The 13,673-nt window shown below is 47.6% G+C and overlaps 1 protein-coding gene across 1 annotated transcript in view; it reads right to left on the minus strand.

The window, feature by feature from the left end:
• Nucleotides 1-13,673, minus strand: part of CACNA1B (calcium voltage-gated channel subunit alpha1 B) — a 502,106-nt gene that overhangs the window by 253,910 nt on the left and 234,523 nt on the right. The window contains exon 8 of the mRNA XM_075015705.1: nt 5,015-5,118. Coding sequence (XP_074871806.1) covers nt 5,015-5,118 — 104 coding nt within the window. The remainder of the gene's footprint in view (nt 1-5,014; nt 5,119-13,673) is intronic.

Below are 13,673 nucleotides of genomic sequence, written 5' to 3' on the forward strand. Positions count from 1 at the left end.
GATGCAGCTGGTGCACTTAGAAGCTGTACTGTAGATTAAAGTCCTTGGATGAAACCCCACTTTATTGAAGTCAATGGAAGTTTTGTCATAGACTTGACTTGTGTCACAATTTCACCCTTTGTCTCTGTCTTTTAATGAGCAAACACTCTGCAGACAAAGGCTCATCCTGTGAAATAAGGGTTTTCCCTATAACTGCAGGAGCAACAGACATCTTTGAAGTGCTGCTCCAGGCCCTCTTCCAGGGAAGGTAATGGCACTGATCACTGCCGGCAGAAATACAAGGCTACCTCATTAGCACATCTAAAATTAAACACACTAGCTTGCTATGTCCTTCTGTACAGGCTCTTACATTCCCCTCATCTCTATAATATTTAGTACCTTCCAGTAGATCAGTAAGAAGCATGACTAATGTTGGGTACATGTGGTTGGATCTTTCTTAGACTCTTCTTAGGGGACCTTCCTTGTGAGTCTTACACATTTTAATTGAGCTTTTTCCCTGTGAGGTGCAGTTTATTATGCCTATAACACAGATGGGGAAACTAAGGCACCAAGCAGTTGAACTGACTTGCCCAAGGGGTAACAATAAGCATTTGGCAGAGCCAGAAACAGATCTCCCAAGTCCATGCGTTAATCACAAGATCACCCTTGAGTCCAAACCCAAGGGAGCAGCAAGAGCCTACAACTTCTATTTTATTTATTACTACTACTACTACTACTACCACTACCACTACCACTACCACCACCACCACAGGTTAATACTACAATACTACACACACCCTTGTGACCTCACCAGGGCCAAAGGAGAGAATTTGCTGGACCACAGAAGGTCAGAATGATCTAGCTGCATTAGCAACACTTCCACTGCTTACTTGGCTCTTAGAAAACATTTAGGGGTATATTACAGCTAAATAACAGCACAGAACACTGACAGCCAGGACTGGTGGCTGTAAACAAACTTTATGGGATCACAGGAAACTTGGCCACACCCATGATAAGTTGACATCCAGCTAAGAAAAAATTATGCTGGATGATGGATGTTGCCAGGCAAGACTGTTCCAGACTAGAGAGTTTCAACCTGTACTAAGCAGCATCTTGTTAACTGAGAGGGGCTGAGCCACTGGGGAACCATGCAGGTGAATTCTGCACATACTGACCAACCCCCTACTCCAGCTGCTGTACATGTGTTTCAGCACTGTATTACACAGGCATAGACATGAGCTTCTTCTTGGCCAGCACCTCTGAGATCAGGTGGCCATTGATCCATGGCCCTGGCAGAGCATCACAACCCCAACCACTTTCCTGGAGCAAAAGGTAAGCAAAGCTCTGACCAGGTTGGATCTAGATCAAATGGCACTTCAGGCAAGAAGCATCTTCAGTGTGCCCCCTCCACTCCTGGGCTCCACATTTTAGGCATTTGAAAACCTTGTTATCATGTTTGTAGCCCATTTCACACCTTTGATGCACGATTTACATTCAGGATTTATCCCCTAGGTACAGGAGGATAATCTTGCACACGAAGATCTGTAAATCGGTATTTACACATGCCATAGAGATGCAATTCTGGAAGGCTCCATGATATCCTACAAAGGTCCAGAACAATTGAGGAGCTACTGAAAAATGAATCCACATACGAAATACTTGAAGTATTCTGCTTCCCTTTTGTCACCAACAACAAAAACAGCACCCGAGCCTGACGCCCTGCAAGTCCAGCACTCCAGGCAGACACCTGGGTCACCTGCCTCTAATTCTGGCCTTATTCATGACCTTCTGAAACGGCTTATGCCAGCAGTACCCTCCATGTCCCAAGACAGGGTTTTCTGTGAAAATTAGGAACCACTTCCTTCTCTGTTTAAAGAAGGTATGGGGAATATTAGGGCCTGTGGATGTTGAGGCCTTTCGGAAAACAAACAAACAAACTAGGCACGAAGAAGAATTTCGTTCCCTGGCAGCATAAGACTGAGAAAGAGCCAAGGCTGCAAAGTTAAAGGACTTTTACATCTGAACAGCCTTAACCCCTTCCTCCAACACAATTGCATATGCAGTTGTTATCAGAAGGACGACCAGCAAATGAGAGATTATTATGCCGGGGCTGAGATGAGACATAAACCTAGGGGCATATACATAAGCCCAATGCTGCTTTATTGGCAGGGCTCTGGCACCCAATTGCAAGAGCTTGTCTACTATTTAGATAGGTCTGGATGATAAGCCCAGATCCAAACATCCACAGGTACCAGGGAGGTTCAGGTTAGGATCTGAGTTTAGCAGTTGGCTCAGGGCCGGGGCTGGAAGGTGGTGGGGGTGACTTACTGGGGCTAACTGGGGCAGCGAGGGTGGCACTGCTGCTCCTCCCGGATAGTGGCTCCTCCTGGGACTGGGGGGATTGAGGGCAGTGCATTTGTCAAGTGGAAGCGGGGGCACCATGGGCCGGTCCTGGCATCCAGCTCCACCCCTGCTCCCCCCACCAGCCTGCAGCCTGTCTGGGAAAGCAGCACTCTGGGGGCAACCCCTGGCTTGCTCCTACCTCCCCAGCCTGCAGCTGCTCCAGGAAGCCTGACTTGGGGCAGTGCCTCTCAGCCTGCAATCTCTTGTGGTGGGGGGTGCCCTGCAAGCTGACCCCAACCTTCAGCTTCTCCCCTGCCTTGCATCTGGTTGGGGGGGTGGCACTTTGGGGGCCACCCCCAGCTCCGGGGCCCCCCTCCATCCCACAACCTGTTTGGGGGGCACTATGAGGACTGGCCAGGTTCTGGGGGCTGACAGTGGCCCCCCTGCAGTCTCCAGGCTGTCTGCCGCAGCGACGAGGTTCCAGGGGCTTCCCCAGCCTGCAGTGCCCCCACCGCCAGTCGAGGCTGTCTGGAGGGAGCCAGACTCCAGAGGTGCCCCCCCAATGGCCCCTCTGTGGCCTGCCGGTTGTTTAGGGGGAACAGCTCCAGGGGCTGCCTCCCTCTAGTGGTCACCCTCTGCAACTGCAAGCTGACTGGTGGGGTGAGGTCTGGAGCCTGCAGGCTCTCCGGGCAGGGAGGGTGGGGGTAGACTCTGGGTTTTGGGCAGGGGAGCTATTCACCCAGTCTGGTGACAGGCAAAATGGTGGAGCCTAGCTCTGCTGACCGCTCTCTTGGTCCTGCAGCTGCCCGCAGTGAGCATGCTCAGTAGTGCATCCATCTGCTCCGTGCCCCTCCCTTTCACCTCCTCCCCACACCCTCCTTCTGGGTGTCCGAAAACATTCTTGGCACTTCCCATCTGGCAGGCGCAACCAAACCCTGATCTTGCTTTAAGTTGTGATGAGAGAAAGCTGCACATGAAATTTGGCGGACCTGATCTTACAGTTTAGGAGGAGTTCTTGCACGAATGAACTCACAGACACACAAGTGGATGGATTCGCAGACAGATGCAGTCTGAAATTTTATACACAAAGTAATGGGCCAAAGGCTTCTATCCAAAGGTAATGAACCCCTCATTCTGTATTACCAACTTCATGCATTAAAATAACCATGAGTCAGCTCCCCTTAAATAATGTGAGACTTAAAAAAAAATATTAAGCTATTTTTATTTGCCTTATGGCTTTTGAATCCTTATATTCTAAACTTTCAAACTTCCCTCCTTGATTGTAAGGGCTGGATGTTTACTTTCACTTTTTAAATGGAAGCTAATGTACTCCTGTAATCACAGCAATCCAGGAGCTGAGACATAGGTGATACCACTCCAGAATGTCCCCTCTAGGGTCAAACCATATCTTAATCCATAAAATTTGCCCACCTGCTTGGAGCAGATCGGTGTCACTCTCTTGACAGTTAGATAAACAAATAAACTCAGGATTCGTCTGTCTGCACTTTTATACGAAAAAATTCAAATGCAAGTACTGAAATGCAAGGGCCTGGCTCAGCTGTGAGACCCTAGATTAGCAATGAGCAACACCTCCTGTCTTCCAGTCTCCCCATCTCTCTTCTGAAAAGAAGCAGGCAAGCTTTCTTAACAGGCCTGCTGCCTTTTGATTGGTCTGCATTTCCTCCTGGCCCTTCCAGACCTCTGGAGGACTGTCTTGTTAACCTGCTTTGAGTGGATTTTCCTTTAGCAGAGGGACGGCAGGGAGCCAATGGCTTCAGGAGGGGCAGAAAAGGCCTGACAAACCCCATCACATGGGGCTTTAAGAAAAAACACCAAGTATTGCAAACCATGAAATGGAGTTAGGAAAGTTGGCAGTATTAGGGGTTTTGTACAAACTGGGTACACCTACACCCCAAATCCTATTGCAGCACACGGAGAATATTCAGTGTGTGTCCCGTAGCATGGGTATAAATAGCAGTGGGGGCATGGCGTAGGCAAGTAAAGACACACCTGAACCCACATGATATATGGCTGGCCTAGGCAGTTCTCTGCTCTCCCAAGCAGTGTAGTGATCCACTGCTGGAGCCTCTTCTTTGCCAGAACCTTCACGAACACCTGTAGCTCTATGCCACAGTCTGGACACAGCCCCACACCTAAGCCCTTCCCATTGCATGAGCTGATGAGGTAGAGTCATCACCTGGCACTAAGTAGCAGGCTGTTACCATCACTGGAGCCAGTCACTGGAGGGAGATATACCCAAGGGCATCACAAACACACACAATCTGACTTACTTTTAAGCCCCTGAGAAGCCTCAGTGTCTTTGGTGGGGCTACTCCTGTGTTTACCATTAAGGATGTAAGTAAATATTCACTGCAAGTATTTGCTAGACAAGGCCTAAGTCATTGTATTTCATGAAACTCCCTTACTGGAGTCACACTTGACAGGTCAGAACAATCTTGGCTACTGACTTGTCACCAGCCCAACTTATGTTCTCAGGTTACTACTATGTCGTGGCCTAACATGGGCACAATATGATAAGGAAGCTAAGAGGGGAGAGGAGAATTAAGCAAAAGCAAGAGCTCAGGATAGTGTGTAGCCCTCTTGTCCCAGTCCTGACCCACCACACAACACACATGGTGAAACCATCATCATGCACATCCAGGTGGAGACAGACAAGTCATCGGTTCCTTACCCTGATAAGACGCCCAGCACCAGATTGAGCATGAAGAAAGAACCAATGATGATGAGAGGGATGAAGTAAAGCCAGTTCCAGGTATTTCCTGCTGCATCATTGGTCTGGAAAAAGAGAAGGGGAGAAGAAAAGAAATTTTTAAATTAGTCCCCAGCAAAGCAAACATCTATCACTGAAGGACAATGGATCCTCCTTTCAGACTCCACCAATATTAATGAGTATGATTACATGTGCTGAACTGAGCACTGAAATCCATAGAACAGAATTAATGACATAGATTTGGGTTTCAGTTGTGTGCATGAGGTATCCACTTCACAAAACTGCCACCAACTTCAGCAAGAACAGCAGTCTGTGACTGAAAGGACCTTAGGATTGGGCTTCTCAGACCTCAGCATGGACCTGTTGGTGTTCCCTCCCAACACACACCATCAGATACCCGCCCAGTCATCCAGCTTGTTACACAAATAGCCCTTCCATTCCGAACTGCTTGCTCACCGAAGAATCTGGGTTACCATGTGCCTACATCTGCGGTGTATTTATAATTGAATCAAGACACAACACACATGAGGAGATGCGCTCTTCTTAACTGTATTGCAATTAACGCAGCACATGGCGGCATGCCCAGATTTCGCTCTCTCTCTCTCTCTCTCTCTCTCTCTCTCTCACACACACACACCAAACAGAAAAAGAGGAAAATGGCTGCAAAACAAATAAGATGAACATTTTCTTTAGAGTGATGCCAATTTCACATCTGCTTATTCCACACTTTGGAAGCCTGTCATTGAAACCAGTATCTAAAACTTTCTGAGCAAGCAATTGTGTAAAGTGTGGGGTGGAAGAGTATGTTTTGGTATCTGACAAAGTTTCTTCATTCTTTAACCACAGGGGACATCTTCAAGTAATTGCTGAAAAACAAACTGCCATGTGGCCACGACCCAACCCAAGCACCTTGGAGAGCTCAGATTCTTTTAAGCAGTTGAAGAATGCAGCAACTTGTGAATCAGCTGATTTGAAGGCTGGGGTGGGGAGAAGGAAAATGTGCATCTCTCATACTGCAGTGGTGAAGGAATGACACCATCCTTCCACCCCAATGCAGAAATGTGTGATAGATTGCAAACAGACCTTCACAAATATCGCAGGAAAGCACTTGTAAGCATTGTCTTGAAAAAGAAAATTATTAACTCACTCTGACACAGCCTTTTATTCACAGTTTCCCATGCCTTATATTCACCAGTCCTCAACATTTGCACAAATGAAAGTTTGCTCACAACTATTCACAGAAAAAGGAAGTTTCACAAATGTGTTACAAGTATTTGCACCATATACATTCTTGAGGCCATTTTGCAAGTGCCTTGTGGGGTTTGGGAGTCATCCAATCAGCGAGCAAAAACAAACATCATATGACAGATGAGCAATGACGTAATGAATTACAGACAACAAGCACCTGAGGTATTAATGGTGGCAAATAGCTCAAGATTAACTGTTAGCCCAGCATATGGTGAGACAAACCACTTCTTGAATGACTGTAGCTAAGGAGCAGATTCATGAAGAACATTTCTTTGAATAACTAACATATTCATAAAGACCTGTGGGAAACAACTAGTAAGTTAACAACATAACAAATTGTTTCTGCCAGCATTTCACACTGTCCTAGCTAGAAACCTCAGGAAAGACAGACAAAGGAAAGCAGGAAGAAGCAGCAGTTGCAAAGAGACTAAAGAAGGGGAAACAGACTGCCCCACACTGGATCCATCCCCTGCTCCCACAGAATAATGTACAAACAAAACACATGCCACCACCAGCACATTTCAGCCCCCCCCCCCCCCCCCCCCCAGTCCTCATTACCCTTCCTTCTTCTGCAGTTTATTTATGTCTTTCTATTTGTCTCTTCTCTGGCTCTCAGTTTCCCACCCACTCCACTCTCCTTTTCCCCCATCTCTTCTCCACAGGACTGTGCTGAACACAGGAGGAAGAAGTGTTAAGTACTGCTGTCTTCCTTCATGTCTCTCCCCAGGTGCATTGGCTCCACTGACAGTGTTGAGGCACAGTGGAAACCCGGGGGGAGTATGTGTGACAGGTGCCCTTCCATGCTCTCTCCATAGACGACGTAAGCTTGTTACTGTACCGGGGAGTGACCCATGACAGGCACAGGCTGCTAGTGCTGGAGGACCCCATTCAGTTACCACTCCATTAGCCAACAGCACAGCCAATGCAGCAGCTCCTGGAGGAAGCACACTCTCAAAGGTGGATCGCGCACACTATTACTGGCCTGCCCTGATCAGGCTGATGGGACAAATGGGTCTCGAAAAGGCCAATGGGGGAGCACAGAGGAAGGCAAAGATGGGAGAAGAGAATTTCAAGTGTGCTTTACAGGTTAATATGTTGCCAAGTGACCACTGATGATTTACTTAACCATTTCAAGCCCCAAATTGGTGACAGATCCATGACTCAAATCCATGATCAAAGCCTTTGAAACAGAATGGGCAGAGAAAGGTGTCTCACTAAACTCCTCCCTTTCAGAGTCCTAAGGATCGCCTTATGTTTGGGGCAGGGCAGGGCCTTGCTCTGTTTGTACTCTCCATGCGCAAAAGGGTCAAGGTGCAGGCAGCATTCAGCAGAAAGGGGAAAAGGGGCTGTAGGAATCTTCCCTGCAGAAGGAAGTATGGTGAGATCCCTCACCCCACCTCCAAGGTGCAGCCTGGGACCACAGGACTGCTATGCGCCCTGAACTCCCTGCAGCCTCAGCTGTCTCTCACAATGCATTGATAGTGACCAGCTGCAGCCCCTCCAGGTGCTGGTATCATTCAGCACAATCGCGCGCGGAGGCCCCACACCCAACCAGACTCAACGATTGCTCCCAGAGCCACTCATGCATCTCTCAGAGTAAAGCAGCAGCCAAATCCCCCCAGCTCCCAGCACTGCCCCTCAGGAATGGACCGTCTCATTTATTCAAGGGTTTCCCACTCCATCAGTGGAAAGTGGACATACTCCAGCTTCAGTAAAACCGCAGCAGACTTTCCACACACTTCATACAGACTCATGGGTAAAGAGAGAGACAGTAAAAGAAGCTTATTGATTACAAAGAGAGAAGAATTTAAGTAGTTACAAGTGTTAGGCAAAAATTCAGAGTTGTTACCAAAAGAAAAGAAAATATAAACACGGAGTTTAAACTCTGAACCCTATTAGTCTGGGCAACTAGAAAACCCAGTTTCTCCCCCCACTCCCCTGGAGATTGCAGTCCTTCATAAACAGGTGTCTCTCTTAAACCTGGGCCAATACGCTCTGTTGCAGTCTTCAGAGTGCCCTTGTTGCTTGCTGCATGGTGGAGCAGAGGAAAGGCCATGCACTGTTCTGTTTTATACCCTTTGACCTGTGTGCTTTGGGAACACAAGTTCAGGCATGTCTGGGTGCATTGCTGAGTCTCCAGGCAAAGTTGAGTGCTTCCTCTGGTGTGGCCAGGGCCCTTTGAAGGTGGGCCTGGTGCAACACTCCCGGCACATGCTTCAGCCCCACTCCACCTCTTCCCCAAACTCCAACCCTGCTCCACCCATATCCTGTTGCCTTACTCCACACGTGCTGAGCAATGCAGCCCAGAGGATTATGGGGGGCCTGGTGCAGTGGGAGCAGGAGTTGCCTCCTCCTCACTCAGCGCCTGGGCGGTGGAAGCTTGAGTGGCCCAGCAGCCTGCTCCCTCCCACCACGCCACCCTCCCGGCCTGCTGAGCCTCACTTGTACAGGGTGGTGAGAAGCAGAACACCCTGGGGTGGGGCTCTCCACTTCCTGCCACCTCTGAGAAGCTGCACATAGTGGGCTGGACGGACGGTGTGATGCAGTGGAGCACAGCAGGCTGTACTGCCTCACACTGTCCAGGTGGTGAGTGGGAGGGGAGGTGACCCCTGCTGCCCCCATGTCAGGCTCCTGCAATTCCCCAGCGCCCGTCATCCAGAGGACAACTTGGGCAGCTGCCGAAAGTGCAGGACCTGGGGTGGCCACCCGGATTCATCCTATGGACAGGATGGCTCTGGGTGTGGCCTAATGCAGCTTAATTATTTCATTGTCTCCCCCTTGATGGACAATGTCTGGTGATGTCCGTTCAAAAGGGCCCACCTGTGTGTTGGTTATGTCCCCTGTTATTGTCTCAGTAGAGCTAATATTGAGGGGCTCCCAAAGCCACAGAACATTTTTCTGAAAACCAAAGAACACTTTCTTTTCACCTCATATGCCTGAATGACATCGATAGAGAAATGGCCCCTAAGACCTCACAAGGCTTGCTTTATATGCAAGGTCACAATGACACAAACATGAGGGATACGGGAGTTACAGGGTGCTCCCCCAGGTTCTGAGTGTCACAGGAGGTTCTTGGCTCCATAGCTCTAAAAATGTGTGTCTGGACAGAGCTCAGGGCACCACCTCTGCCCCAGAAAGACATTTTCCTTAATCAACCTACGAGCTGCCAAGAAAAAGGAACTCCCAACTCTCAGGAGAACACAGCAGAGCCTTGCCACTGTGTTCGAGTATGTTGAGCCACAGAGGGCTTGACTCCCACGACTCCAGTCTTGTTCATTAAGCGGGAGAAGCGAAGAAATCAAATCAATTTTTATGCTTCCAGTTAATGCTTGGCTGACCATTTGTGCTGTTCAGTCCTAATCACGGGACTCACTGGATAGGGAGGGGGAGGAAATAAAATACTTTTAATGATGTGGCAGCATTGTAACAAGATGCAGCTCCCAGCATCTTCTGAACTGATGCATCCACCTCATTAATGACAGTGAGGTGGCACTTTACAAGCCCCCAGCTAAGGGTTTGTGCGTGACCCCTCCCAATGCCTCCATATCTGAGCTCCTTGTGAGCTTTTGGGCATTGATCCTTACAAGCATAGCTGGGTGAAACTTGTAACTGGAACTGGCAGAAAAAATGCTTTTGGGGGGTAATTATAACTCTTAGGTTAAGCCTACACCAGCAAGTTCTTCCGAAAGATTTTTCGAAAGAGGGGGGGCTCTTTTGAAAGATCTCGCAGAGCATCTACCCACAAAAAGCCTTCTTTCAAAAAGTAAATCAAAACAATGTGGTGCTCCTTTCCAAATCGCTCTCCCTGTCCCGTTTCAGGAAGAATGCCCCTTTTGAAAGCTTCTTTTGAACGAAAACGTGTGTAAATGCTCCACAGGCCCTTTTTTTCCAAGCGAGCAGTTCTCCTGGGCCCTGATTTTTTGATCCCTGGCCTGTTCTTTCAGAAGAGCGGGGGCTGTGTGGATGCTCTCTTTCAAAAAAGCAGAACACTCTTTTGACCTGCTTTTTGGTGTGTGGACGCGCTCTTTCGAAAGAAGTTCTTTGGGAAGAAATCTTCCAAAAGGGCTTCTTTCAAAAGATCTCTGTAGTGTAGCTGTAGCCTTAGGGAATTCTGATCAAATTTGGCCCATACGTTCAGTTGAATACACAACAAGGAGTTGGGGCGGGATTATGGCTGGGTGGTTAGCCCAAGCCACCACCTGTTGTGTGGCCACATTGCTCATAAGCACTAGTTCAAGTGGAGCCAGCATGCATGCGTCTACCTGAGCACTTGAAGATGCTGTATAGCCAAACCCTCAGGCACTCGTTATCCTAATCCATTTGAAAGCCTTAGGCCACCTTGCCTCATTGCAAATTCTTTAAAAATTATGCTTGCAAGCAATGTGTGAGAGCAATTCACTCCTGGTTGCAATTGGCTGCACTGACTAGAAACCCTTGTGTACTGCCCTGTTACTTCCTCTTCTATTCTAGGAGGAAGGTTTTTGGGTGCAGCTTCACCTGTGGGTCTATGGCACAGAAAATGCCAAGGGACAGAGCCCTTTTGCCCTAGTGAAATGAAAGGAGGAGGGTGTCTGTTTTCAGAGCTTCTCGATGCTAGAAGAGGTGTGACAGCCACACTCAGCTTGACCCAATTCCTTCAAACACGAGATGGGATTTCTGCTCCAGCCAACTCAGATCAGTGGAGACCTGCCAGCTCAGTCAAATCTCCCTGACTCCGTGTACATCACAGAGGTGGAAAGTTCTGTCTCTTGGGTCCTTACCTACTTTCAGTTTCACACTCCCTCTGGTGGGGAAATCACCAGGGGAGCTTAAGGAACCATGGGCATAGATGCTGAATTCCACATTGTGCAACTTCCAGAAGCACTGATCAAAGCGGACACAAGCCAGCACTGGAATGGAAAAGGACCATGTAAATACTCCTAAAGAGTTTGCCTCCATTGTCGGCTGCACCTCCTCTAATGATGTGGATGGGTTGGCAGGAAAAGTCTGAGGCTCCCTGCAGAACCATACCAAGCAGCAAGCGGAGTTTGCAGCAGTTTCTGAATAGACTAGTGTAATATAATTTGCATTAACTGAAAGGCTCTGTTCTAGTTATTCCAGCGTGCTTAAGACAATAGTTAAGTATCACACACACTCTTTTAGGTGGACAGGTGTTAACAGATGATGCAATTAACCTGTTTAACAGATGAGAAATCTGAGGCACAGAGAGATTAAGATGTTTGCATCAAGTCGCAAAATGAATTGTTGCCAGAGAAGGAAGTAGAACTAGGATCCCCAACTTCACTGTTCCCTTCCTTTAACCAGATTACAAAGCCTGCCTCCTATGATTGTATCTCTCTGTGGCTATGGCTACATTACAGAGTTATTTCAAAATAACAGGAGTTACTTCAAAATATTTTTGCTATTGTCTAGACCACGCATGCATGGTTTTGAAATAAAATCAAAATAGCAGGTGCATTATTTCAGAACTGGTAACCCTCAGTGTGGAAGGAATAACGCCTATTTCCAAACTGCTATTTCAAAGTAGTTGCTGGTAAGACATGAAATAGTGCTACTCCAAAATAAACCATAATGGGCTCCAATGGCATTATTTCAAAATAGCACAATGTGTCTGGAAATGCTATTTTGAAATACCTTTTGTGCATAGTTGTGTTATTTCAAAACATGATAGTCTGAAATATCTTATTTTGCAATATGGCTGCAGTATAGCCATGGCCTGTGTTTCAGAAGTGTTGCTAGGCACTTTCACACAACACTCAGCCAACATTCTGGACAAGAAACGGAACACAAATGTATCCAGGCATCAGGTTAGTCCAAAGAATCACCTAGTAATGCTGAAAGGAAGTGTTGTTGTGTTCAGTGGCATATTCCTTCCCTGGGAATGGTCAGCCAGTTCTAACATTCCAAGGGATAAAAATTCCACAGGACAAAATGCTCTTGGAATCTTAGAATCACTCTATTCTCCAGGTCTTCAGGTTTCTAAGGACGTATATCTTCTAATGAGCAAAATTACTCCCAGGTACTCATAGACACATTGCCTGCACTCCACCAAGCAGAAAAACCAGAGAGAAGAAAACTAGCACATGCCTTCAGGAGCTTCTCAGCTCTAGACCGTAATTAGACATCTGCAGCCTGAGCCCAAACATCTGCAGCACAGTGACACAGCCACTTAGTTTGAGCCCCGCAAGCCCAAATCAGCTGACATGGGCCAGTGATGGGTTTCTCACTGTCTCTCCTCTCTCTTCCTGGTGGTCACTAGAGAACAAGTAGGATGTCTTCATGTCACCCTCCTATTTGTGAGTCCGTTGGTGGATGATCAGCCCGAATCTGGAGCCACAGACCTTATCAGAGAAGGGGCAGGTGTTAGCAGCTGTTGGAGGTGTGCAGGGTGGTTTCTGATGCCCCTTTCTTCTTCTGCACCTCTCCTCATCTGCACTGTGGCGGGACATCTCAAATTGCACCACCCCCTCACAGATTACCATTCTCCAGTGGGGACAGTCTTGGGCAAGGTTATCCCAAGTGTCATCAACGATGCTGCACTATTTCATGTGTGCCTTCAACATGTCCTTATATCACTTCCTCTGGTCCCTCAATGCTCCTTCCTCCAACTCAGAACACAGAATCTGTTTTGGGAGGTGCTGACTGGACATCTGAACCATGTGACCAGTCCAACGATGTTGTTGATGAATGATAATGCCTTCAATGCTGGCCATGTTTGACTCTTCCAGGACACTAGTGTTTGTGTGCCTATTCTTCCAAGAGATATTTGGGATTTGCCTGAGGCAGCGGTGATGATATTGTTCAAGTGCCTTCAAATGTCATTTGTATGTTGTTCAAGTTTCATATGCATACTGTAACGTTGGAACAACCACTGCATGGTATACAAGGAACTTTGTCTTGGGAGAGATGTCCCTGTTCTTGAAGACCCTTTGTCTCAAGCAGGTGAAAGCAGAACTTGCACGGCTTGAACAGTGCTGGATTTCTGCATCAAGGATGACTTCAGTGAAAAGATGACTTCCAAGGTACGGGAAGTGTTCCACATTTTCCAGCAGTTCTCCATTGACTTAAATAGAAGGTACCTTAGACTGTCCCATTGGCGAGGCTTGGTGGAGCACCTTGGTCTTTTTGATGTTCATTGTGAGGCTGAGATTCTCGTATGCTTCAACAAAGGCACTTAAGATGATCTGAAGGGCTGCAAGATAAAAAGCAGCAATCATGTTCTCATCTGCGTACTGGAGCTCCATGATCGAGGTTATGGAGGTCTTGCTTTTAGGCTTTCCTCACCTTGTCATGATGAGTAGGCTTGTGTGTTCCAATGAACCTAATGGGTTTCTAATTGCAGTGCAGACACACCTTACAGGGATAAGCATGG

Source organism: Carettochelys insculpta, chromosome 21 (assembly GCF_033958435.1).
Source record: "Carettochelys insculpta isolate YL-2023 chromosome 21, ASM3395843v1, whole genome shotgun sequence".
NCBI classification, from domain to species: domain Eukaryota; kingdom Metazoa; phylum Chordata; order Testudines; family Carettochelyidae; genus Carettochelys; species Carettochelys insculpta.